The sequence below is a fragment of the Pleurodeles waltl genome, chromosome 9 (genome assembly GCF_031143425.1).
Source record: "Pleurodeles waltl isolate 20211129_DDA chromosome 9, aPleWal1.hap1.20221129, whole genome shotgun sequence".
Taxonomy (NCBI): Eukaryota; Metazoa; Chordata; class Amphibia; order Caudata; family Salamandridae; genus Pleurodeles; species Pleurodeles waltl.
In genome coordinates, this window is record NC_090448.1 from 1122799954 (window position 1) to 1122826147 (window position 26194).

General features: G+C 44.5%; 1 protein-coding gene across 5 annotated transcripts in view; it reads left to right on the forward strand.

The window, feature by feature from the left end:
- The window catches only part of MTA1 (metastasis associated 1), a 555902-nt gene that overhangs the window by 324193 nt on the left and 205515 nt on the right, over nucleotides 1-26194 (forward strand). For all 5 annotated transcript variants that reach the window (XM_069208854.1, XM_069208851.1, XM_069208852.1 and 2 more), the window contains exons 9-12: nucleotides 481-669; nucleotides 2053-2127; nucleotides 2650-2708; nucleotides 20970-21082. In XM_069208854.1, the coding sequence (XP_069064955.1) occupies nucleotides 481-669; nucleotides 2053-2127; nucleotides 2650-2708; nucleotides 20970-21082 (436 nt within the window). The remainder of the gene's footprint in view (nucleotides 1-480; nucleotides 670-2052; nucleotides 2128-2649; nucleotides 2709-20969; nucleotides 21083-26194) is intronic.

The following is a 26194-nucleotide window of genomic DNA, read 5'->3' on the forward strand; positions in this document are numbered from 1 at the left end:
GCAGAGGGTGTGGTGTGAAACCTTGTTGAAGGCAGCCGATAGGTCCAGTAGGATGAGGGCTGCTGTATGACTGTGGCTGAGGAGTGAGGGGATGTCATCTGTGGTGACGAGGAGGGTAGTCTCCGTACTGTGGTTGCTCCTGAAACCTGATTGGGAGATGTCCTGGATGTTGTCCTCGATGTGCTTACGGAGCTGTGTGTTGATGGCCTTTTCAATGACCTTGGCTGGGAAAGGCAGCAGAGAGATAGGGCGGTATTTCTTGAGGGTTCAGGGGGTCAGCTGTGGGTTTCTTCAGTAATGGGCAGATCTCTGCATGCTTCCTGTCCTCGGGGAAGGTAGCTGTATCTATGGAACAGTTGATAGAGGCTTAGCAGGCAGGGGTACCAGAATTACCCCCAAAGTTCAATGCGTTAATTGTATGTACTTTCTCTAATAATAATTTTACACTAACTTTAGATTGGTCTTTTTCTACATGTTTAGTTCCATGCAATGGATACTTTGGATAAAAATAATTATGAAATTTCAAAGGCAATCTCTGCACTGGTGCCACAGGGTGGGCCAGTCCTGTGCAGAGACGAAATGGAGGAATGGTCCGCATCGGAAGCAAACCTCTTTGAGGAAGCCCTAGAAAAGTACGGAAAAGATTTCACTGACATACAGCAAGATTTTGTAAGTATTTTAAACTGAAGTTTGTAATGATAATTTTGACGAACAAACACACTGTATGCTTGAGCTATTTGTCTCTTTCCCAGTTCCCCCATGTATCATGCTCACCATCTTTGCATCTACACTCTTGCATGCGCAGTATTTATTCCATCCTTAGGAATGAAGTGTCGGATTTCCATATGCTCCTTGCTGAAGATTTAGATGTTTTAAGACATTCAACCACAGTTCACAGTTTCTTCTTAGGACGTTATTTTGTGAACCGAGTTCAATATTTTTTCAAAGATAATTACTGTGGGTACATTTGTAGATGAATCTGGAAAACGATATGGTACTCTCGAAGTTGGATTATTTTTTTTGTTCAGGATAATGTTCCAGTGCCCTGCCCTAGATAATGGTGGCCACTGTTAAATTTGGATGCATCTCAGCTAGGAACTTCTCATCACAATTTGCAAGACGAGTATAGTTCAATCAATTAATAATTTCTTAAGCGCGCTACTCACCCGGTAGGGTCTCAAGGTGCTGGGGGGGGGGGGGGTTGTTACTGCTTGAGGAGCCATGTTTTGAGGCAGTTTCTGAAGTCTAGGAGGTCCTGGGTCTTGCATAGGTTGGTGGGGAGGGAGTTCCAGGTTTTGTCGGCGAGGTGGGAGAAGGATCTTCCGCTGGAGGTGGTGCGTTGGATGCGGGTGACTGTTGCGAGGGCGAGATTGGCGGATCAGGGCTGGCGGGTCGGGATATGGAAGTTGTTGTTCGTTGAGGTAGGCCGGTGTCGTGGAGGGCGGAATCCACTTGAAGGTCTTGCGTAGCATGTTGAAGCAAGAGGATGATATGGCGTTGACTTGCTGAGTCATGGAGAGAGACATGTATGTATGTATGCGTGCGTGCGTGCGTGGATGGTGGGTGTCGGGAGTGGTCCTAGGGTGGCAGGCCACCATGAGTCGTTCCATGCTGTCTTGTTGGGTCTGAAGATGATGATCTCGGTTTTTCCTGAGTTCAGTTTGAGGTGGCTTGCTGACCACCAATTAGCGATGGCGAGGAGTCCAACGTGGAGTTCTTGGCAGTAGATGGGTTCCTCGTGAGGGAGAGGATGAGCTGGGTGTCGTCAGCATAGGAAATGATGTTGAGGCCGTGGGGGTGGACAGTGCTGGCGAGCGGAGCCATGTAGATATTGAAGAGGGTAGGGCTGAGTGAGGATCCTTGGGGGACTCCACATATGGTCTTGGTGGCTTTAGACCGGAATGGAGGGAGGCAAACTCTTTGGGCTCTTTCAGAGAGGGATAGTATAGTTGTGTATTTTCTAAAAACCCAGCCTTGTCATGAAACTTTTATATATTTCCAAACGAGTCAGTTGCTTAAAATTAATCAACTCTAATTTTTCTGTTTTACAAGTTACCTTGGAAGTCATTAACCAGTATAATAGAATATTATTACATGTGGAAAACTACAGACCGATACGTTCAGCAGGTAAGCAACTCTAACGCAAAAAGCAGTATTTCTCCTAAATGTCAAAATGTATCCGCATAGAGGTAAACACCTTGGTGAAATATATACACTTTATCTTTTGCTATCTTATAGCATAGTGATGGGTGAGTGAAAGGTTGTACCTCACAGACATTTCTAGGCTATGAAGGTTTTACAATATGTTTATTTTTATAAAGGCTGAAATTGCACACATAAATAGTAAACCGTCAGCAAATTCATTCTATATTTATCGGGCAAAACGTGGTTTTGAAGCTTTGCCAATATTGCATGCACCGTTCCACCATAAATGTATTCAAAATAATCCTGGTATGAAATAATATAGATCAGTTCCTCACTCAGAACTGGCGGGCAATTGTAATCCTTATTAACCAGACACCTTTACCGTCGTTGATATGTGAAATTTACAGTGTTTCTGAGCCACAACAAAAGCAGGTGATGTTCATAGTAGTTTGAATGTTGAATTTTAAATGTCACAATTTTAATTGTAACTTCTTTTTTTCAAAGAAACGATTGAAAGCAGCAGAAGCAGAAAGTAAATTAAAACAAGTATATATACCTAACTAGTAAGTGTTTACTCCATATTAAGTGTTTCTATAAATTATGGCGTGCCGTATTTAACATTTTTAAATATTTTGATCGTCGGTAGTGAATCAAGTTAACTGCCTTGTGTGCAACTATATCTGTGGTGCAGAATTTTTCCAAAACTATATTGAAACCATAGTAGACCTGTTACATTTTTTATGTTGGTCTGCTCCATTCACTATGTGTTGGCATGGCGTCCTAGTTGATGGCCTTAAAACGGCAAATAGTGAGGCTAGTTTCATCACTGGGACTGTCGGGCTCTCCCAGCATGTCTGTTTTCTAGGGATATGTATTCTATAGGCTGCGTCTTTTTTTTATTTTTTTTTATTAGATAGGTTATTTTTCCTGCCTATGGTTTCTCTGTTTTAAGGTCACTAGAATGTTTATAATAGAATGGCTGCATTTTGTTGATAATAGTTTTCACAGAAGTGCTGTAGACCTCTCAAATAGTAAGTTGAAGCCAGCTGAAATCTGTCCATTCTTGCCTTGATTCCATCTTGTTAACCAGAGAAAGAAACACTGGGCACTTGTCGACTGTTCTTTGGCTTCTATTTGAGTCTCCTACCGAAATGCATGAGTGCTGGCCCATCAACTAATACATTCTCCAAGACTTTCCACTCTGCATGAAAAGCGGTTTAATATTGCAGATTACATGTGTGTCGTACTAGGATCTTGAACCTGCAGTATGGGACAATGCCATTTACTAGTGTGTGTGTGTGTGTGTGTGTGTGAAGTAGTGGCAGTAGCCTCTGCTTGTGGCTAATTGCTTCTTGTTGTACTGGTAACAAAGACTAATTGGTTGAAAAGGAGGAAGAAACTTTAGAACTCTACAACGTTGCTGCGTGTGGAACAGACTTAAGCGTGGGAAGATAAAAATACTTTTCTAGTGCACTGTTTAGGAACATTGGGAGGTGCTCACTCACCACTTCAGTGCTACAACATTGATAATCAGTTGTTTGAAAGCATGGCACTACCTTAGTAGTCACAGCGTCACAGGAAGGATTCACTGCAGTTTCACCATTAGTCACTGTTTTGCAAGGGACATCACTTTGCAAGTAAGAAGATGATCATTATGTTTGTGACCTCCTACACACAGTCTCTCTCTCACTCTCTCTCGCACACTCACTCGAACAGATTGACTCTCCAAAGAAAAAAATGTTTCCACTACAGCTTTTTGGTCTCCTGTTTTCTCAGATAGTACAAGATTTTTTGCTCAGTGACCGCACAGCTGATACTGCTGGATTTTCAAAAAGCATCATTAATGAAGATTCTATTTGGAATGTGGAATCAGTGCAGTCCAGAGATCTCTTTAGGTATGCAGTGATCAGTTGGTATGGTCAGTGATTTAAACGTTGCCCCCAGAAATTGTCTCTGGAATCCAGTAGTTCTTCCTTTGAGACTTACCACAAGGAAAACTTTCACCTCTGATGGCCCACTATGTTAAAATAATTGGCTAAGGCTAGTAAAGTTTCTTATAAATTATTGCTGACTTGTGATTCCTAAATCATGTATGGTGATCATTCACTCTTGGGCCTACATATTGTATTTTTTACTGCTTAGCCACTGAATCACATGAATAAATCTAAATGTATATTTTGAATAAAATTTTCTAAACTGGATTTTTTCATCCACGCCTCCCTAAGCTCAGCACCATCTACAGCTCGGCTCTTAGAATAAGACTCTTCTGTAGCAATAAGTGCACTTGTAAAGAACATCAACAGAATGTGTACACTTTTTCCAGTGTGAGTCTATGCTCTGCTTATTATACAGCAACAAATTGACAAATCTTTGTAGCTGCCTACGGTAGCACTTATTTGGACTACCAATTGCAGCAACAAAAGCGACCAAATCCAATTTGTGGTTGACTATCGTCCATCAGCACCCAAGTAGAAACACATAATTCAAAAAAAGAAACTCCATTATTATCCAACTGTGAAGAACTACAAAATGTTTTTCTAAAACTGCCATGTATTGCTTATCACAGAGGTCCCAGTTAACAAGCGTTTATTGTTAGAGTTGAACTCAAGCAATCTGTAACAAAAGCAAGGATTCATTGCTGCAAATCTAAAAGGTGCATCACTTTTTAGAAACTTCATCAGTGACGGTGTAAGGAAATGCCTCCTTGGCATGGTTACCCCCTGACTTTTTGGCTTTGCTGATGCTATGTTTTGATTTGAAAGTGTGCTGAGGCCTGCTAACCAGGCCCCAGCACCAGTGTTCTTTCCCTAACCTGTACTTTTGTTTTCACAATTGGCACACCCTGGCATCCAGGGAAGTCCCTTGTAACTGGTACCCCTGGTACCAAGGGCCCTGATGCCAGGGAAGGTCTCTAAGGGCTGCAGCATATCTTATGCCATCCTGGGGACCCCTCACTCAGCACAGACACACTGCTTGCCAGCTTGTGTGTGCTGGTGAGGACAAAACGAGTAAGTCGACATGGCACTCCCCTCAGGGTGCCATGCCAACCTCACACTGCCTATGCAGTATAGATAAGTCACCCCTCTAGCAGGCCTTACAGCCCTAAGGCAGGGTGCACTATACCATAGGCGAGGGCACCAGTGCATGAGCACTGTGCCCCTACAGTGTCTAAGCAAAACCTTAGACATTGTAAGTGCAGGGTAGCCATAAGAGTATATGGTCTGGGAGTCTGTCAAACATGAACTCCACAGCACCATAATGGCTACACTGAAAACTGGGAAGTTTGGTATCAAACTTCTCAGCACAATAAATGCACACTGATGCCAGTGTACATTGTATTGTAACATACACCCCAGAAGGTACCTTAGAGGTGCCCCCTGAAACCTTAACCAACTACCCGTGTAGGCTGACTGGTTTTAGCAGCCTGCCACACTCGAGACATGTTGCTGGCCACATGGGGAGAGTGCCTTTGTCACTCTGTGGCTACTAACAAAGCCTGCACTGGGTGGAGATGCTTATCACCTCTCCCTTGCAGGAGCTGTAACACCTGGCGGTGAGCCTCAAAGGCTCACCCCCTTTGTTACAGCACCACAGGGCATTCCAGCTAGTGGAGTTGCCCGCCCCCTCCGGCCACGGCCCCACTTTTGGAGCAAGGCCGGAGGAGATAATGAGAAAAACAAGGAGAAGTCACTGGCCAGTCAGGACAGCCCCTAAGGCAACCTGAGCTGAAGTGACTCTGACTTTTAGGAATCCTCCATCTTGCAGATGGAGGATCCCCCCAATAGGGATAGGAATGTGACCCCCTCCCCTTGGGAGGAGGCACAAAGAGGGTGTAGCCACCCTCATGGCTAGTAGCCATTGGCTACTGCCCTCCCTGACCTAAACACACCCCTAAATTCTGTATTTAGGGGCTCCCCTGAACCTAGGAAATTAGATTCCTGCAACCTAAGAAGAAGAGGACTGCTGAGCTGAAAAACCCTGCAGAGAAGACGGAGACACCAACTGCTTTGGCCCCAGCTCTACCGACCTGTCTCCCCCCTTCTGAAGAAACTGCTCCAGCGACGCTTTCCCCAGGGACCAGCCACCTCTGAATCCTCAGAGGACTGCCCTGCTCTAGAAGGACCAAGAAACTCCAGAGAACAGCGGCCCTGTTCACCCAAGACTGCATCTTTGTTTCCAAAGGAGCAACTTTAAAACGACTGCGTTTCCCGCCAGAAGCGTGAGACTTGCAACTCTGCACCCGACGCCCCCGGCTCGACTTGTGGAGAACAAACACTTCAGGGAGGACTCCCCGGCGACTACGAGACCGTGAGTAGCCAGAGTTGCCCCCCCCCCCCAACCCCCCCACAGCGACGCCTGCAGAGGGAATCCCGAGGCTCCCCCTGACCGCGACTGCCTGACTCCCAGATCCCGACGCCTGGAAAAGACCCTACACCCGCAGCCCCCAGGACCTGAAAGATCGGAACTCCAGTGCAGGAGTGACCCCCAGGAGGCCCTCTCCCTTGCCCAGGTGGTGGCTACCCCGAGGAGCCCCCCCCTTGCCTGCCTGCATCGCTGAAAAGACCCCTTGGTCTCCCATTGATTCCAATTGAAAACCCGACGTGTGTTTGCACACTGCACCCGGCCGCCCCGTGCTGCTGAGGGTGTACTTCCTGTGCTAACTTGTGTCCCCCCCACGGTGCCCTACAAAACCCCCCTGGTCTGCCCTCCGAAGACGCGGGTACTTACCTGCTGGCAGACTGGAACCGGGGCACCCCCTTCTCCATTGAAGCCTATGCGTTTTGGGCACCACTTTAAACTCTGCACCTGACCGGCCCTGAGCTGCTGGTGTGGTAACTTTGGGGTTGCTCTGAACCCCCAACGGTGGGCTACCTTGGACCCAAACTTGAACCCCGTAGGTGGTTTACTTACCTGCAAGAACTAACAATTACTTACCTCCCCTAGGAACTGTGAAAATTGCACTGTCTAGTTTTAAAATAGCTATATGTGTTTTATTTGAAAAGTATATATGCTATTGTGATTATTCAAAGTTCCTAAAGTACTTACCTGCAATACCTTTCATTCAAAGTATTACATGTAAAATTTGAACCTGTGGTTCTTAAAATAAACTAAGAAAATATATTTTTCTATACAAAAACCCATTGGCCTGGAATTGTCTGAGTGTGTGTTCCTCATTTATTGCCTGTGTGTGTACAACAAATGCTTAACACTACTCCTTGGATAAGCCTACTGCTCGACCACACTACCACAAAATAGAGCATTAGTATTATCTCTTTTTGCCACTGTCTTACCTCTAAGGGGAACCCTTGGACTCTGTACATACTATTCCTTACTTTGAAATAGTGCATACAGAGCCAACTTCCTACAGACGGGTTCTACTACAAGAAAGAATGTGGCATTAAAACAGTGTCTAACATGTGGATCAGTATGCATTATTTGTTCTGTAACAGCGCCAATGCTGTTGAAAACGAGCATTTGCAATGCAAAAGGTTTCGCGTTTGCTTGAGCCTGAGCAATTAGCATTGTAAACTCCTAACCAGACTTTTCTTGCCACATAAATTGAAAATGAAAATTAAACAATTTCACATAACTAAATGGACTTTTCTTGTCGTATCAACTCAAAAGTAAAAGTTTCACATAAGCGAGCTGACGGCCGCCATCAGTGCAAAGCAAACACACAAACGGAAATAACAGTTCACTCGTAGTGAAACCTATCGGCAAAAGTGCACTTATCTACGTAACCAGCAAAATTGCAATTAACCATGTAACAGGGTCGATGTCATGCAAAGCGCTCGACTTCTGCCAAGCGAGATCGCACTGCGGAAAAAAAGTAGTCCACAAACCAGACGGAAAACAGCGAGCCTCGTATGTTTTCAGTACTCGGTCGCTGCGCTCGAGGAGGGCTAACCACCGGAAAAGGCATGACATATGCATGCCTTCCACTAATGAAAGCAAGCAGATTTTAAAAGGCAAGCCAACGAACCAATGAAAGACACTGCCGTGACATGGGCGTGGTTTGAAGCCCAAAGAGAGAGAACAACACGGAACGGAGTGCTTTGCGCTCACCCGTAAAAATGTAGGTCAAACTGCAGGGTCCACAGCCTTTTTATTGCTGAGGGATTAATCCCTATCGGGTTTTGTCCTCGCTGGGACCAGGTACAGACTTTCTTACTGACTCTGGAAAAGACTTCGGCTCCATCCCGAGATCCAGATCAGTCCCTGCAACAGTGGTGCCGGTATCGACACCACCGACACTGTAAGACAACTTAGCCGTGACACCAATGTTGGACCCTAAACTGACTTTGGCTTGAGCCCGGCCATTCTTGTGCTGCAAAATACAGAAGCGTAGCTGGTTGACACACAACCTGATTTCCAATCTGCTGCCTGTGCTATGTTGCACCTATCGACAGAGGCTTCATTATATATGACTGATCCTGTGGTGGGACAGGGGACACCCCAAATATTGATGCAGACGGCTTGCTCCCTCCTCACTATGATGATGATGCCGTAAGCATTGATTTACAGACGCCAGACGGCTTGAACCCTTGTCTGGGGGAGAGCTTGACTTGCCACTTGGGCTACCAATTGAAGAGAATACCTCACTTGCGGTGGTGGTCTGGATGACAGCTGAGAATTGCAGCTACACTCCTCTGTCCTCAGTTGAGACCAAAGCAAATGTTCTAACAGGGATTATACAACCTTATGTCTGACCCCTTCCTTTCAATTATGCCCTCCCTCATGCTTGTTTTCCTTCAGGGGTTCTCTATTGTTATCAATACTGGATAGTCTACTGTAGGAAGTTGGCTCTGTATGTGCTATTTCAAAGTAAGGAATAGCATGCACAGAGTCCAAGGGTTCCCCTTAGAGGTAAAATAGTGGTAAAAAGAGATAATACTAATGCTCTATTTTGTGGTAGTGTGGTCGAGCAGTAGGCTTATCCAAGGAGTAGTGTTAAGCATTTGTTGTACATACACAGACAATAAATGAGGTACACACACTCAGAGACAAATCCAGCCAATAGGTTTTGTATAGAAAAATATCTTTTCTTAGTTTATTTTAAGAACCACAGGTTCAAATTTAACATGTAATATCTTGTTTGAAAGGTATTGCAGGTAAGTACATTAGGAACTTTGAATCATTTCAATTGCATGTATACTTTTCAAGTTATTCACAAATAGCTATTTTAAAAGTGGACACAGTGCAATTTTCACAGTTCCTGGGGGATGTAAGTTTTTGTTAGTTTTACCAGGTAAGTAAGACACTTACAGGGTTCAGTTCTTGGTCCAAGGTAGCCCACCGTTGGGGGTTCAGAGCAACCCCAAAGTTACCACACCAGCAGCTCAGGGCCGGTCAGGTGCAGAGTTCAAAATGGTGCCCAAAACGCATAGGCTTCAATGGAGAGAAGGGGGTGCCCCGGTTCCAGTCTGCCAGCAGGTAAGTACCCGCGTCTTCGGAGGGCAGACCAGGGGGGTTTTGTAGGGCACCGGGGGGGACACAAGCCCACACAGAAATTTCACCCTCAGCGGCGCGGGGGCGGCCGGGTGCAGTGTTAGAACAAGCGTCGGGTTCGCAATGGAAGTCAATGAGAGATCAAGGGATCTCTTCAGCGCTGCAGGCAGGCAAGGGGGGGCTTCCTCGGGGAAACCTCCACTTGGGCAAGGGAGAGGGACTCCTGGGGGTCACTTCTGCAGTGAAAGTCCGGTCCTTCAGGTCCTGGGGGCTGCGGGTGCAGGGTCTTTTCCGGGCGTCGGGACTTAGGTTTCAGAGAGTCGCGGTCAGGGGAAGCCTCGGGATTCCCTCTGCAGGCGGCGCTGTGGGGACTCAGGGGGGACAGGTTTTGGTACTCACAGTCGTAGAGTAGTCCGGGGGTCCTCCCTGAGGTGTTGGTTCTCCACCAGCCGAGTCGGGGTCGCCGGGTGCAGTGTTGCAAGTCTCACGCTTCTTGCGGGGAGATTGCAGGGGTCTTTAAAGCTGCTCCTTTGGATAAAGGTGCAGTCTTTTTGGAGCAGGTCCGCTGTCCTCAGGAGTTTCTTGTCGTCGTCGAAGCAGGGCAGTCCTCAGAGGATTCAGAGGTCGCTGGTCCCTTTGGAAGGCGTCGCTGGAGCAGAGTTCTTTGGAAGGCAGGAGACAGGCCGGTGAGTTTCTGGAGCCAAGGCAGTTGTTGTCTTCTGGTCTTCCTCTGCAGGGGTTTTCAGCTAGGCAGTCCTTCTTCTTGTAGTTGCAGGAATCTAAATCTTTAGGTTCAGGGAAGCCCTTAAATACTAAATTTAAGGGCATGTTTAGGTCTGGGGGGTTAGTAGCCAATGGCTACTAGCCCTGAGGGTGGGTACACCCTCTTTGTGCCTCCTCCCAAGGGGAGGGGGTCACATCCCTAATCCTATTGGGGGAATCCTCCATCTGCAAGATGGAGGATTTCTAAAAGTTAGAGTCACCTCAGCTCAGGACACCTTAGGGGCTGTCCTGACTGGCCAGTGACTCCTCCTTGTTGCTTTCTTTGTTCCCTCCAGCCTTGCCGCCAAAAGTGGGGGCCGTGGCCGGAGGGGGCAGGCAACTCCACTAAGCTGGAGTGCCCTGCTGGGCTGTGACAAAGGGGTGAGCCTTTGAGGCTCACCGCCAGGTGTTACAGCTCCTGCCTGGGGGAGGTGTTAGCATCTCCACCCAGTGCAGGCTTTGTTACTGGCCTCAGAGTGACAAAGGCACTCTCCTCATGGGGCCAGCAACATGTCTCTAGTGTGGCAGGCTGCTGGACCCAGTCAGCCTACACAGATAGTCGGTTAAGTTTCAGGGGGCACCTCTAAGGTGCCCTCTGTGGTGTATTTTACAATAAAATGTTCACTGGCATCAGTGTGCATTTATTGTGCTGAGAAGTTTGATACCAAACTTCCCAGTTTTCAGTGTAGCCATTATGGTGCTGTGGAGTTCGTGTTTGACAGACTCCCAGACCATATACTCTTATGGCTACCCTGCACTTACAATGTCTAAGGTTTTGCTTAGACACTGTAGGGGCACAGTGCTCATGCACTGGTACCCTCACCTATGGTATAGTGCACCCTGCCTTAGGGCTGTAAGGCCTGCTAGAGGGGTGTCTTACCTATACTGCATAGGCAGTGAGAGGCTGGCATGGCACCCTGAGGGGAGTGCCATGTCGACTTACTCATTTTGTTCTCACTAGCACACACAAGCTGGTAAGCAGTGTGTCTGTGCTGGGTGAGGGGTCTCTAGGGTGGCATAATACATGCTGCAGCCCTTAGAGACCTTCCCTGGCATCAGGGCCCTTGGTACCAGAGGTACCAGTTACAAGGGACTTATCTGGGTGCCAGGGTGTGCCAATTGTGGAATCAATGGTACATTTTAGGTGAAAGAACACTGGTGCTGGGGCCTGGTTAGCAGGGTCCCAGCACACTTCTCCGTCAAGTCAGCATCAGTATCAGGCAAAAAGTGGGGGGTAACTGCAACAGGGAGCCATTTCTTTACATCTACCCAAATCTCCAAAGTCTAGTTTTGTAGAACATTATCGCCTTACTTTGGAAATTTCAGGAAGTACGCAACACAGATGCACAACTTAGTCTACAAATACTTTTGCCAATTTCATTAATTTCCTTTCAATGCTGGAATAATACATAAAGACTTGAAATGCCATCAGAAGGTTAGAAAAGTGATATTTTAAAATATTCTCCACAAACTTTTTATTTTCTTTTAAAGTGAATAAAGGGAAAAAGACAAGAAAAAACTCTATAGGCTGCACCTTTAAGGATTCACAGACCTCCAGGGTCCGATCATTCCTTGTGCCTGGCTGTTTTGCAGCATGAATCCTTTTCTCGATACGTGTTGCTGTGCATCTATTCCGCTTATCTAGTGGTTGGGTCTGCAATCGTGTTTTGTCTGTCTTTTCTTCTCTTTTTTTTTTGTCCCCCCCCTTTCTTGTGGGTTTTGTCAACTGCCATGTGGTGGTTAGTCCATCCCCTATGTGACATCAGTCGTCCGCTGAAAGCACGATAGAGGAACTCTGAAAATGTTCTTCAGTCATCAAAAAACACTGAGGTGTTTTTCCACGGAGAAGCACTGAAAGTCACCGGAAAGAACAACACTCGAAGGCCAGAGAAGGGGAGGCTTCCCAACCCCAGCGGGCTGCGCCATGTGGTCAGAGAATGCATAGGCATGAAGATGACCCGATTTAAATGTAGTCCCAACTGCCATTACAAGTTCATAGAGAGGGACCCCCTAAAGTGTGCAGCTTGTGTCGCCAGAAAGACCACAGCGCATTGGACTCTGAGGCCTGCACAGAATTCCTCCCGAAAACCTTAAAGGCAAGACTCAAACAGCGACTGGCACACCATGCCATGGGCACCCCCAAAGGAACAAGGATTCCCTCGAGGACCTAAGCTTCTCATTGAGTTGTGAGAGTCAGTGCGCAAGGAGGGCACAATCAACATCAGATGGATTGAGACCATAAAAAGGGCGCCTAAAGACTCCAGTTAGACCAAGAGGAAGAAGGTAACAAAAGCGTTAGAAGGCCCATACTGAATCCTCAGAAGCCACCTCAATGTCAGAAATGCTTGCTGACCAGAGGTCAGCATGAGCCCTAAGAGCTGCATGTGTCCAAACAAAAGGAAACTGGTGGGAGCAAACTGACAAGCTAACCCTTAATGCCAGGGAGTGCAAAGAAGGGATGAAGGAGAGAGAGAGAGATAAGGAGCCAAAAACCAATGGACCAGTGACTTTGAAGAGGAAGACCCCTCCCCTACGCTCAAAACAAAGATGGCATCCCTCCTGCAGTGGAAGGAGTTTGACAACCCCTTTAAAGGATTCTGCATCCCACGGAAACCTTTGGAGTTGAGGGAGATGGGTGACGACCAACCGGATTTTGAAGCACCCTCAACACTGAAACCACATAAAGAGGAATAGGAGGACCTCTTCCACTGCAAGGACAACAAATCCACTACACTTGAAGGACAGGGACATTTCGATGATGCATGGCAGGATCTCAACGTTGAATACTCCTAAAATGGTGTTGGCAACTATCCCTCAAAGCTCTTTGCCTCCGGACTACTTGTCCGTGCATAATGGACTCACCAAGAGGAGCAGACACATATGGGGTCTAGCTCAAGAAAGCGAGGATGGAATCATGTTTCTTCCTCGAAATTCACCATGGTAGCTGACAAACCACGATTGGGTCAGCAGCAGGCTTCTCTTCCTTCCCCACCCAGAGCTCACAGTGGTAACATATGCAGCACTTCTAGCTTGAGGCAGCTATCTGGGAGAATTGAATGTCCGAGAACTCTTCTCCAGTGGAGTCTCAGCCCCACATCAACCTGCTGGAGTAAAGAGCGACTAACCTGGCATTGAAAGCCTTCCTTCCATCAAGGGCAGGCTGGTTCAAGTATTCACTGAGAACACTACCACCAGGTGCTACTGCAACAAGCAGGGAGGGGTGAGGTCGTGGACCCTTTGTCATGAGGCCCTGTCTCTCTGGACATAGCTTACATGTCCAGACTTTTTCCTGGTTGTACATCACCTGATGAGCTCTCTGAACGCCTGAGCGGATAAACTCAGCTGTTGATACCTGGCATCTCCATTCAGAGGTGGTTCAAGGTCACTTTCGCGACTGGGGAGAACCTTGGCTAGTTCTTTTCACCACCACCAAAAACGTACAATGTGACATTTCTGCACACTGGAGTTTCCAAGCAGGCTCTCACTCGGAGTTGCGTTACCTCTTGAGTGGCATTCTGGCGTCCTGTACACCTTTCTTTCAATACCACTTCTGCCCATAGTTCTCAAGACGATCAGGAGCTACAGTCCCCAGGCCATCCTTGTGGATCCAGATTGGGCACAGAGAGTATAATAACCTGAACTCCGTAGTATGAGCATCAGTCCTCCGATCAGGTTGCCCCTTTGGGAAGATATGCTGTCTGAGCAACATGGCAGGGATCTGCACCACACTGTGCATACTCTGCCTTAGTGCATGGACATTGGGCTGGCAGGTGTCTTTTGACTTTCCTTCGGAAGTCATTTGTAATCATTTTGGCAGCCCGGTGTCCCTCATGTAACAGTGTATACACTTGCCATTGGGATACGTTTGTGGCTTGGTGCTCTGGCAAACAAGTCCGGTCTTGTTGTTTGTTTTAACGTTAGCCTGTCAAAGCTTTTCTGTGGTCTTTCTTACGATTCCCAGATCAGTCCTCCCTGTTCATGTCACTGTTGTGACCCGTTTCCTAAGAGGACTCCAACCTATACTTTCTCATAAACCCTTCATTATGCCCCAATGGGACCTTAATTTGTTATAACATTCTTGATGTGCTCTCCATTCGGGCCCATGCACAGTTGCCCTCTGTGTCTCTTGGCCATTAAAATAGGCTAATTAGCGGCCTTTACATTGGCTAGGAGAGTTAGTAAGCTTCAGGCATCCTGTGCACCCTCCATAAACCAAGCTTTTCCCAGACAAACTGGTTCTCTTCACTCGTCCCTCTTTCCAAAGATGGTGATGTCTTTCCAGGGTGTTCTGAGCATCACGCTGCTGACCTCTTTAACTCAGCCTTCTAATGAGGAGGAGAGACTGGACACAAGAATATTTCTGTTGCTCTACATTGATCACACCAAAAAACACCGGTTGGACGATCAGCTCTGCGTTGGGTTCACCAAAGCAAAGAAAGGAAAACATTTGCAGAGGCGGACCATCTTCAGATGGATTGTTGTTGAATTCTCGGATAAAGGCAGGCCGCACTTGAATGTAGATTAATATCTTCTTTAATAAGTTACAGGAAATGTAGAAACCCTAGAAACCCTACAGCAACTCCCAACAGTCAACTGACCTGGAGTTCTCATTAGAACAATTACGTCCTTGCAACCCTCTGAACATTCCACTCATCAAGTGTAGTCATTATATAATAATCTGTAAAACAGATTAATTTTTTTTCAAATACCTCAGGGAATTCCTTCATCAACACATGTATTTTCTGAGACCAAACTAACAGACGGTATCTCCTTGATTCTTACAGAAGGATTCTCATTGGGATTTAAATAAACATACAAATCACGTTGATGGAACCAACTGATGAGCGAATCCCCTTTTAAAGCAGCATAAACTTCCCCGGTATAATTCTCTCCTTACATTCAATGGTTCCACAAAAATACTGAAGAAACTCTTTAGGTTCCCCACAAGTTTAAAGTCCTGTCTCACTAGCTTTCCCTTTAGATTTTGTTTGTAGCGCACCTTTGGTAGAAGAGTTATCTTGGCACCTAAGTCAAACAGAATTCTGACATGGTCATCATTAATAGGAACAATTTCAAAAGGGTCTTCTGAAGAATGTTTTTTTTACTTGGAGTATGTCAACCTCTTCAAAGACCTCCTCATCATCATAATCTAATTACTTTCTTCCAGCATTTCGCAAAATGACCCTTGTTACCGCACACATTTCTTACAAACTACTTTACATCCTGGACAATCTTTTTTAGCCATGTGTCCTGAGTTACCACAACAAAAACATTTGCCTTGAAAAGGCTTGAAATTATTTGATTTTTTTTTCCCCACTCGGACGATTTTTCACCTATGGATTTTTCTTGCACTATTTTGACTGTAATACTCCCCTCTTTGTCCATCAGAGTTGCATCTTTGCGAATAACAGCTACACAAGCCTCAGAATGCTTGTATATCTTAGCCATGGTGAGTACCTCCTATAATCAAGGGTTATCTTTTTGCCACATGCTCTCCCTTGCCTTCTCTATTGTACATCCTAACATAAACTGATCCCTCAAACGGTCTTTACACGAGGAGCAAAATCCACAGGTAGCAGCCAACTTGTGAAGTTCAGTGATATACTGTTCTTATACTGTTCTACATGTTCAGCTTGGCGCTCCATCCTCCTCCCAAAGTGGTAGCATTCTCTTACCGTGCTGACCTTGGAGAGATAATGCAAGTCAGGTTTCTTTAAGCAATTTTCATACTTGTTCAGATTCACTATGTCATTGTCTGATAAATTAGAGAGATGTTCAAATACTTCTTGACCTTCTGGTCCTGGAAAGTGCATCAATAATTGCATTTTTCACTCTGCACTAAGAGAAGTCCCATATACTCTAGCATAGTGACTAAATACCTGCGTCCGTTTGTGCCACCGAATGGGAGGATCTCTAGGCGTTGTAAGGAAAAATTTGAGATGCATCTTTATTTGAAAATACTATCAACATAAATTCTACTCAGTCCTACAATACCGGTATTCAGGCTTCACACTTGTGATATAATGTCATATACAGTGAAGGAGTGCCTATCACTATGGTAAACAGCGTGATGAGACACTCAATAATAGGGCGTGGCTATCACCTTGATATAGCGCTCAAAACAATTGATGACAGACACTTAATAAAAGGTAACGACCGTGTAAATGGTACTCCAAGTGGTCCCTGAAATTGACTGATGACAGGCACTTACTATCGAGATGTCATTCACTGTGTGTTCAGTTTTTGCAGCAATGTGCTGTTGATATGAATGTTGTTACATGCAGGCACTACTTCAAAGGTGTGCTTATCACCAATGTTGCCATCTGAATTGTACAAGTGATTTTGAGGCTCATGAACAGAAAACATAACATTTCATTTCCTCATAACATTGTCTTGAGAATGATGCGTCCACCGTAATAACTAATGATAATCGACCCAAACATTAAAGATGGCTGCCACTGCATTGGTTTAAGTTACTTTTTTAGGGCAATAGATCTTGTATTGACTGTGCTATGTCAGCCGTCAGGAAGCGTTGGTCAAAGCATGTCTTGCATTTGCTTGTGCTGCCTAGCAACTGGCCTTAGGCTGGGTAAGACGACCCAGGGTTGAGGAAGGAATGTTAAGGAGTCTTGCGAGGCGGCTTCTTTAGCCTTGAGGGGAGAGCGCTCAAGACGGAGAGACAGCTCTCGTGCAGGCCAGCAGTTAAGCAGGCTTGAGGAAGGAATGCTTCCAGCCGGTGGAGAAGCATTGCTAGTTGGCCTTTTTAGACTTGAGGACGGAACACTCAAGACCGGGAGACAGCCCTTGCGTGGCCTACAGTTGAGAGTAACAATGTATTAAAAGGCCTCAAAAGCGGTAGGAACACTTATGAATCTTCTGGGTTGAAGAACTGCGTTTCTTCAGATAAATGTTAAGCAAATTTGATGGCATTGTTGTTTTATTGTAGTGTTGGGGTTTCGCTAGAAAAGAACCAAATGATCTAGGTTCCAGACACAACAGAGAATTCATAACATCCTATCTTCGTCGCCAGTGTTAAGTTCTTGGATGAAGGCAGCCCACACTTGAATTTAGATTAATATATTCTTTAATAAGTTACAGGAAACGTAGACACCCTACAGCATCTCCTAACAGCCAACTGACCTGGTGTTCTCAGTAGAACAATTATTTCCTAGCAGCCCTCTGAACATTCCACCCACCAAGTGTAGTCATTATATAATAAGTGTACAGAACACCACAATTGTGTTCTGCATTAAGATCTGCTACGCATTGGCCAAGAAGCAACCTCTTCTTGCACCAGAGCCAAAGCTATGTCCAGTGTATTAGCTTGCGGAGTCCCTGTCCTGAAAATCTGTCAGGCTTCTATGTGGGCATCTCTGCACACATTTTCCAAGCACTACTGCCTCGACAGTCAGTTCCGTTGTGACTGGAACCTTGCCTCGTTTGATCCTCCAGGGCTTGGTCTAATCTGTTTGCAGCCTCTTCTCTGGAGAGGTATTTGGTATCTATTCTAATATAAGGAATCTGTGGCTAAAAGTCTCTATTACATGAACAAGTTAATTGCCTTGGGTAACGCCTTATATAGTAGAGACTCTGTCTGTCTAGCCGTGTATTCCTTGAATGCCATGAAAAGAAACTGATGTCAGTGCGATAGGGTGGCACCTCTAAGTAGGCACAGCACATGTCCACTTCCAGTGCGTATGACTTGGAGCCGATCAACGCCGCCTACTACTGGCACGCAGAGGTACTGCTCAAGCTGTTTCGGATTCAGTCTGAAGTCTGCAAAATATTCTAAGGTAAGAATCCGTAGCTGGATAGTCTCTACTGGATAAGGTGTTACCGAAGGTTAGTAACTTGTTCATTTAGTTTTGCAATAAGGTATGAGTAATATGGAAAGGGGGGAAATGAATCAGGTGTGTTATAATTGGACACTGTGTACTGTTCATGGGAGTACCACTGTTGGTATCCCTGGAGGGAGTTTCATTTTAAATTAATACAAATATTACGTATAAAAAGACCCGACTACTTTGCAAACACATCCAGAATGTATACTTGAAGTTGTCAACTTTCCATGCTAAGCAACTAATACCATTGCCATTTTTCTTACAAAAGCAAGCCAATGCAGCTGGAGGAAAAGTTACCTACGTTAGATGCTACAAGCGCCATAATGAATTACATGCATAAAGCAAAATATATCAGAAAATAAAACAGTTCGTTGTGGCCCACATGCAGAAACGTTTGGAACAGCAGCAGCAAAAGCATTGCCAGATGCATAGTTACACTCCTTACCTGCTAGAACATAGCAAACAAGTCTTTGGGAGTAAATCCCACCCTGATGAGTGTGTGCTTTACAAATAAGTTAGACATTAACTGCGGACATAGTCTAGTAGCCACTGAATTTGGCACAATCGCACACATCATTATATTGGAGTCTGTACATGGCTATATAATGTCACTAAAACAATTGAAGGTTTACCCCACTCAGTTAAAGAACTCATGCTTCCACTGCTACAACTATCCATCCATTAATTTGTTCAGAAAATCCACTTCTTAAGCACAAGAAGAATTGATTTGGATTAAAGACCCTCTTCATTTCCAATAAGAGGTTGAACTAATAAATAGCGGTTTCGTTTTTTTGATTGTTAAAAATGAAATCGTTCTCCACTAGTAATAAGGGAGACCAGCCCTTTTATCTCATCGGTTCTCTCTGCTTTCATGAATTTCTTCAACAATAACACCCTTAAGGTCCACCTCTCTTCCACACCAGTGTCACTCAAATCTCGTGTCCCTACTTAGTTGCACCACCCATTAAAACATAACTGCATTACCTCACCTGCCCCACTCACATTCACTCTAACATTTATGTAGTCCCCTGTGGGTGAGGAAATCATTTCAAATCCAAAACAACGTATAACTAATATTGACCCCCAAAGAGAGTTGAGAAATGAGAAAGATATATTGTAGATGTAATCTTGCTGTGGGTGTGGTCAAACTGGTCGCATTGAGATGTTGCCTAAAATGTAGCTTGTGCTCCAAACACAAATCAATACAATTGCTCTCACCTTCTCTTCATGATTGTTGCGTGCATGAGTATACATATTTAAGCAAACTTAGAACAACAAGCTAGTTGCGTATTCCCCGTTCTCCCTCCTCTGTGCCAGTAGGGGTTCAATAGAACTACAGCAACACAAACCTAACATAGAATACTGACTTTGAGGATACACCTGACCACCATTCTACGAGACATTGAGACACCAAGGTGGACTATTTGAATGCCCCATCTGCCGGTAAATTTATTTTCTAAACATTGTATTCATTACAGAAATGGCCACATACAAACAAAGCTCGTAGATGTGTTGATAGTTCCTGGTAGCAACAGTCTGCATGTAAATTTGAATAGCTGTTAAGCCACATTCAAAATAGCTAGAATAAGCAGCAAAAAATGGTCGAAGCAATTAAAGCGATCACCTGAAATAATATACTGGTCCAGTATGTACGATCGTTGCTAACTATAAATACTGCCAGCCCATGAATTATGTGGGTCCTCCAATCCCAGAGGGAATTTTCACAGCATGCTCAGAACATGCAGAGGCCCGGATCAACCACAGCTTCACCTTGCCTGGTTTCAGCTCGTATAGGGAGACTATGGATCCTTCTCAGACAGTGAAGCCAGATCCAGGTATGCCTTTTGAAGCAGGAAAAGATGAGGATGTTTCACAGACTAGGAGAGCCATTGTGGTTATATCAAAGGCGTAATCGGTGGACCACAGCACACAGGAACAACATTACTAAGAGTGATGGAGTAGAGGAATGCAACATGCGTGTACCAAGTCGACATAGACCTGGGCAGCCGCTGCCCAGTGCTGCCCTGATTTTGGGAGCTGCAGAAGCGAAATCCAGTGGGCTCTGTAATACTAACAGCCAGCATCATCCAGACCTTCCACTGATTCGCAGAAATACACCGGCTTTTACAGTAATCTCCCATACATGTCCCACTCAATATGTATTTAAAGGATCTGGTTAAGGGAAACTGGGAAGATCTTTTACACTGGGAGGGCAGTAGGGATCGCCTCTTGAAGGATACCGGTAGAAAGGCCTATCTTTTTACTACTAATCATGATGCCATCTTTGCCAGTCTCTCTAAACATTAATGGAGAGTGTAAAAGCCACTCTCTAATGATGTTCTCTTTAGATGCCCCTCGACCTTGAAGCGCAGCTCTTTGTCTCAGATCATTAAACGGGACTTGCATGATTGTCAATTTTTGTTAGGGCTAAAAAGACACTACAGGGAAACAAGAGGACAACACAACTCTCCTTAACCATGCGAGAGGAGGAAGTGTAGACGTTTTCTCCAAGCTATCTTGTTTTAGAATTTTAGCACCAGTTAGGAGGTATCCTGTGATGGTAACTATCCTAAATTAATTTGCTTAAGTTTTGCTTTCTGGCAGCTAAACAATAAGAAACGTTCTATAAGTGTTGTCCATATATACAAAAGTATTTTTTGTCTGTTTGCAGTAAAACCTGAACGTTGGCTTGGGTTTGTGGGCAATTTATAACAAACTACCCGATTTAATTTGGATGATAACCTGTTTCGTGTTTTTGCTTTTGTTAAAAAGTAATAAACCAAATCCTAACCAGATCACTGTAAATAATGTCAAGCCGGCTGTCAATGGGACTGCACCTCAAGGACAGAACCCAGTGATTGGACGGGCATGTGAAAGCTGCTACAGTAAGTTATTCAAAATGTACTTCTTTAATTGTGCAGACTAACTGATCAGTTTATAACAGCTAAACATATATTGCTTCTCAGTATGTGCTTCACAGGAGGCACAGAATCTGACTTCACCTGCTAATAAACTAAAGATGAATAATTGCTGTGTAGTTTGCCGTTTTTCATTATAGGTTTGTTCTTTTTGTGTCTTCTTTATTAAGCTCAATTTGCACACATTTTCTAAATGTAAATGTTGCAAAATGTACGGGTAATTTCTCAGGCGATTGTGCATCATGGAACTTGTAATCTGGCCGATAGGTGTTGTTTAATTTCGTATGGTTGATTTTTTTTACTTTGTATTAGAAGAGCCTCAAGGTAGCCCACACATACCCAAAATAAAATATAGGGACTATCAACGTGCTTATTGAATTTGGGATGTACCTTATTTTTTTATGTCTAGTAATAAGCAAAGAGAAGGTTGCTGTGGTTTTGTAGGGTATTAAAGGGAGCAGAGTGAAAGTCCATCATGTTGATATTTGTGATGTTTGTTGTGGTTCCTGACCCAGTGAACTGTTTCTTGTTCTGTTAAATACTGTGTATTTTTCCTATCCAAAGGCCTGCCAATTTGATCATGAAATAGTTTTTTGCTAGGCTTTTTAGTGTAGTATTACAGCAAGCGAATGTAGGCCATCCCTCTCAAGCACCTTTCTTACTTGCCTATCTGTTTCTCACTTACGCACATGGTAAACCACTTACTTTTTGCCTCCTCGTTTCTCACTCTCTTCTTGCCATCAGGGACTCCTTCATTAGTGCGCTGTCTGATTTACTTAGTTATCCAGGCTCTTCCTGTCACCATACCACTTGTTTCTAAACTTTAAAAAAAAAACATGCATCAAGCTCACAATAATTTGATTCCATTCATGAGCCACTCTTAGTTCTACCACTTCACCCTTACCCTGCACTCCGCCTTCAACTCTGCCATTTCTTGCAAATTTGCAACATTTGCACAATGCACAAAACTATTTTATCCCTTTCCTTAAAACCTAAAAAACCCTAAAAGATTGCCATGTTAAAAAGTTGGCGGGAATCTCGCACCCTAGAAAAAAGTCTTGAGGTGCCACGAGGTAGCTTAAGTACATAGACACTGAATATAAAGTCACTGAGTGCGATGAAGAGAGATGAAACACTAATTGGGACAGGAAGGCTAGGACTAAACCATAAATCACTTTCTAGACTCTGATTAATAATCTAAAATATTTATTTTGTTTGTCCAAAACCTACGCAGCTGTCGAGATCACATCTCTGACCAAATGTCTTCAAGAAATCAATATCCTAGTATGACCGCAGTCTCCTCTCTCAAACTACAAACCCAAAGCATATCCTAGACTATTCTCCTGTCTATTCGTGACAGTCACCGCCCTGTCCAACTTCGTATGTGATGACTGCCTAATATGACCCCAAAATATCTGTTACCAGAAACAAGCTCAGCACCTTAGTCAGTACTTCACTTCTCACCTTCCACTTGCACCACCCACTTAGCCTATTACTCCTATCACCCCAGCTGAACTGATTCCCATGCTCTGCGGTACCAATTCTCTTTTTGTTGTCCCTAACCCTTTCTCTGCAGTCTAACCTGCTTAATCATACTCCTAAACTTCTGTTACATGTCTGCTGCCAAAACCGATCTGAGAGTTGTTTGCCTCCTAATGAAAAAGAAAAACGCTGTCCATTCTGTCCCCATCACCTACTACACTGAGTGTCAAGTTTCTATTTTTCCTACAACTCGAGAACTCGCTTTAAATAGATTTACTTACATTTTCAACAATCTCCCTGGAGTCTACTTTTCTTCACACCATAGAACCTACTCCACAGTCCTAGCTGATGCTCACCTCAGTCTTCTCTTTACTTTCTACTTCTTAAACTCTCTGCACATTTTGACTCGATTGAGTAACTGGAAAAGCTCTTTTTTGGTATTTAAGTTCACTAAGCATAAAGGACACCTTTCATCACCACCACTGTAGTTTGATTCCACCTAATCAGTATAAGAAATATTCGCCATCATATCCTATGTGAGAAAATCAGTGTTTACTGTTAAAACAAGCAGGATTAGCATGGTGTTGTCACTACCCAATTATGTGTTTACTCTTTATTCTGAAATCATTACATTTCCAAAACAGACAATCTTAATCATCCTAACAATTTCTCATTTGTCAATACAGAACCCACGCTGAGTGACTTTTGGCCAAACAAAATAAACATTTTATACTATTAATCACTCTACAAAGTTATTTATATTTTAGTCCTAGCCTTCCTGTCCCGATTAGGTTTACATCTATCTTCATCACGCTCAGTGACTTTATATTCAGTGTCAATGTATTTAACCAACTTTGTGGTCCCTCAAGTTTGCACTCCTTCCAGCTTCTTGGCCCTCTTATTTGGAACACCCCCCAAACTGCACTCAGGCCAGCCCTTCTCTTAGGTAATTGAAATTAATTGTTAAACCCCATCTCCTCACATTGGGGTACACTCCACTAGTAATCTTTCTTTCCGTCTTCCCTACCACTCAGATGTAAATATAAACGTGAAGCAGGTACCTGTAAGTCACTGTTTGCAGTCGCGTTTACTATAGGTATTCCATTGTTTTTGTTCTGTAACCACACCCTGACTACAACTTTGCTTACCAAACTTCATTTCTTTCACTCATCTGTAAGCCAATTTATGCCCTTTTAGGTTAGCATTTTGTTTTTTAGATTCTCATTATACAAATGGGCACAATTCTCATTTTTGCAGAGTACACTATTTGCTCTGTATTCAGCTAAATGTATTTTAGTTGACTTCCAATCCCAGCTAAGATAGTATTTAGCAATTTAAAAAAATTGTATGTGAATATGGAGAAAATTGTTCTCATTAACACCTTTTTTGCAAAACACTTCTGATGAACCAGTTTTCAAAGTTGAATGACATTCTTAGGATGTTAGATCTAATGTTGGTGGATCATTTCATGTTGACAATATAACCCACTGCCAGTTTTGCAGCATGAATCTTTTCAGAATTCACTTCATCTAGTGGTTGGGTCCGGTATTCTCTGCTATTTTGTAGACCTCCTCTTTTTGATTTTTAGGGTCGAGCGCGCAAGGTGCTCTGTCCCTGTTGTAATCTCTCAATGGGCTTGTAACCACACCCATGTCACGCCCATCAGTTTGCTTGGTTCGTGGGCTTGCCTTTGAAAATTTGCTTGATTTCATTAGTGAAAGGCACGCATATGCCATGCCTTTTCCGGTGTTTAGCCCCCCTCGAGCACACCGGCCATCTATTGAAAGCATACGAGGCTCCATGTTTTCCGTATGGTTTCTGGACTACTTTTTCTTTTTATTTTGTAGGCAGCGCGATCTCGCTGGGCTGTAGTTGAGTGCTTTGCCTGACATTGACCCGGTTTCATGGATATTTCCACTTTTGCCGGTTATATGGATATTTCCACTTTTGCCGGTAACCTGGATAATTGCACTTTTGCTGATACGTTTCACTGCAAGCGAACTTCTGTTTGCTTTTGAGTGTCTGCTGTGTGCTCATGGCGGCCGCCGGCTCGCTTTTGTGAAACTATTTTACTTTTTATTTTCAGTTTAATGTGGCAAGAAATGTCTGGTTAGGAGTTGACAACGCTAATAGCTCTAACTAGAGCAAACGTGAGACCTTTTGCATTGCAAATGCTTGTTGTTTGTTGGTGGCTGTCGATGGAACCTCTATTTGGTGTCCCCTCTGTGACATTGTCTTGCTTTCTCCAGAAGCTCCCACCTTTGGTCGCCATCTTCAGATTCTTTTTTTCTGCCCTTGGGTCTGGATGCTTCCTGAAGGATCTCCAATCCGAAAGAAAGTTTTGAAAACTTTCTGGCCAGTGTTTTCCAGCTTGACAAAGGCTTCTTAATTCCCTTTTCTGACAGAAGGAAGCCACTGTGCTTTCCTTCTTTCTACTTCTCATCTGACTTGTCTTAATCTTCTTTGTCATGTTTCTCCTCATCTCACCTCCGGTACTCAAGTGATTCTCTCAATATCTCCATTAAAATAAAGGGCATTTTCTTGTCCTGTCCTTAGCTGTACCCTAGTGCCTCTCCCAAACCCTTTGATTTTGTTTTTTTTTAATTATTGTCAGTCATTTCACAGTTAATCATTTTGTAGTGGCCGCCCAGAATCCAGAAGCTAAATTAGTGTGTAACTAGATTACACGTTTCCCTCAGTTGCTTCTCATTTAGCTTGTGTAAGGAAATGCCTCCTTGGCATGGTTACCCCCTGACTTTTTGCCTTTGCTGATACTAAGTTTTGATTTGAAAGTGTGCCAAGGCCTGCTAACCAGGCCCCAGCACCAGTGTTCTTTCCCTAACCTGTACTTTTGTTTCCACAATTGACACACCCTGGCATCCAGGTAAGTCCCTTGTAACTGGTACCCCTGGTACCAAGGGCCCTGATGCCAGGGAAGGTCTCTAAGGGCTGCAGCATGTCTTATGCCACCCTGGGGACCCCTCACTCAGCACAGACACACTGCTTGCCAGCTTGTGTGTGCTAGTGGGGTTAAAAAGACTGAGTCGACATGGCACCCCCCTCAGGGTGCCATGCCAACCTCACACTGCCTATGAAGTATAGATAAGTCACCCTTCTAGCAGGCCTTACAGCCCTAAGGCAGGGTGCACTATACCATAGGTGAGGGCATAAGTGCATGAGCACTATGCCCCTACAGTGTCTAAGCAAAACCTTAGACATTGTAAGTGCAGGATAGCCATAAGAGTATATGGTCTGGGAGTCTGTCATGCACAAACTCCACAGCACCATAATGGCTACACTGAAAACTGGGAAGTTTGGTATCAAACTTCTCAGCACAATAAATGCACACTGGTGCCAGTGTACATTTTATTGTAACATACACCCCAGAGGGCACCTTAGAGGTGCCCCCTGAAACCTTAACCAACTATCCGTGTGGGCTGACTAGTTTTAGCAGCCTGCCACACACCAGACATTTTGCTGGCCACATGGGGAGAGTGCCTTTGTCACTCTGTGGCTAGTAACAAAGCCTGTACTGGGTGGAAGTGTTTCACACCTCCCCCTGCAGGAACTGTAACACCTGGCGGTGAGCCTCAAAGG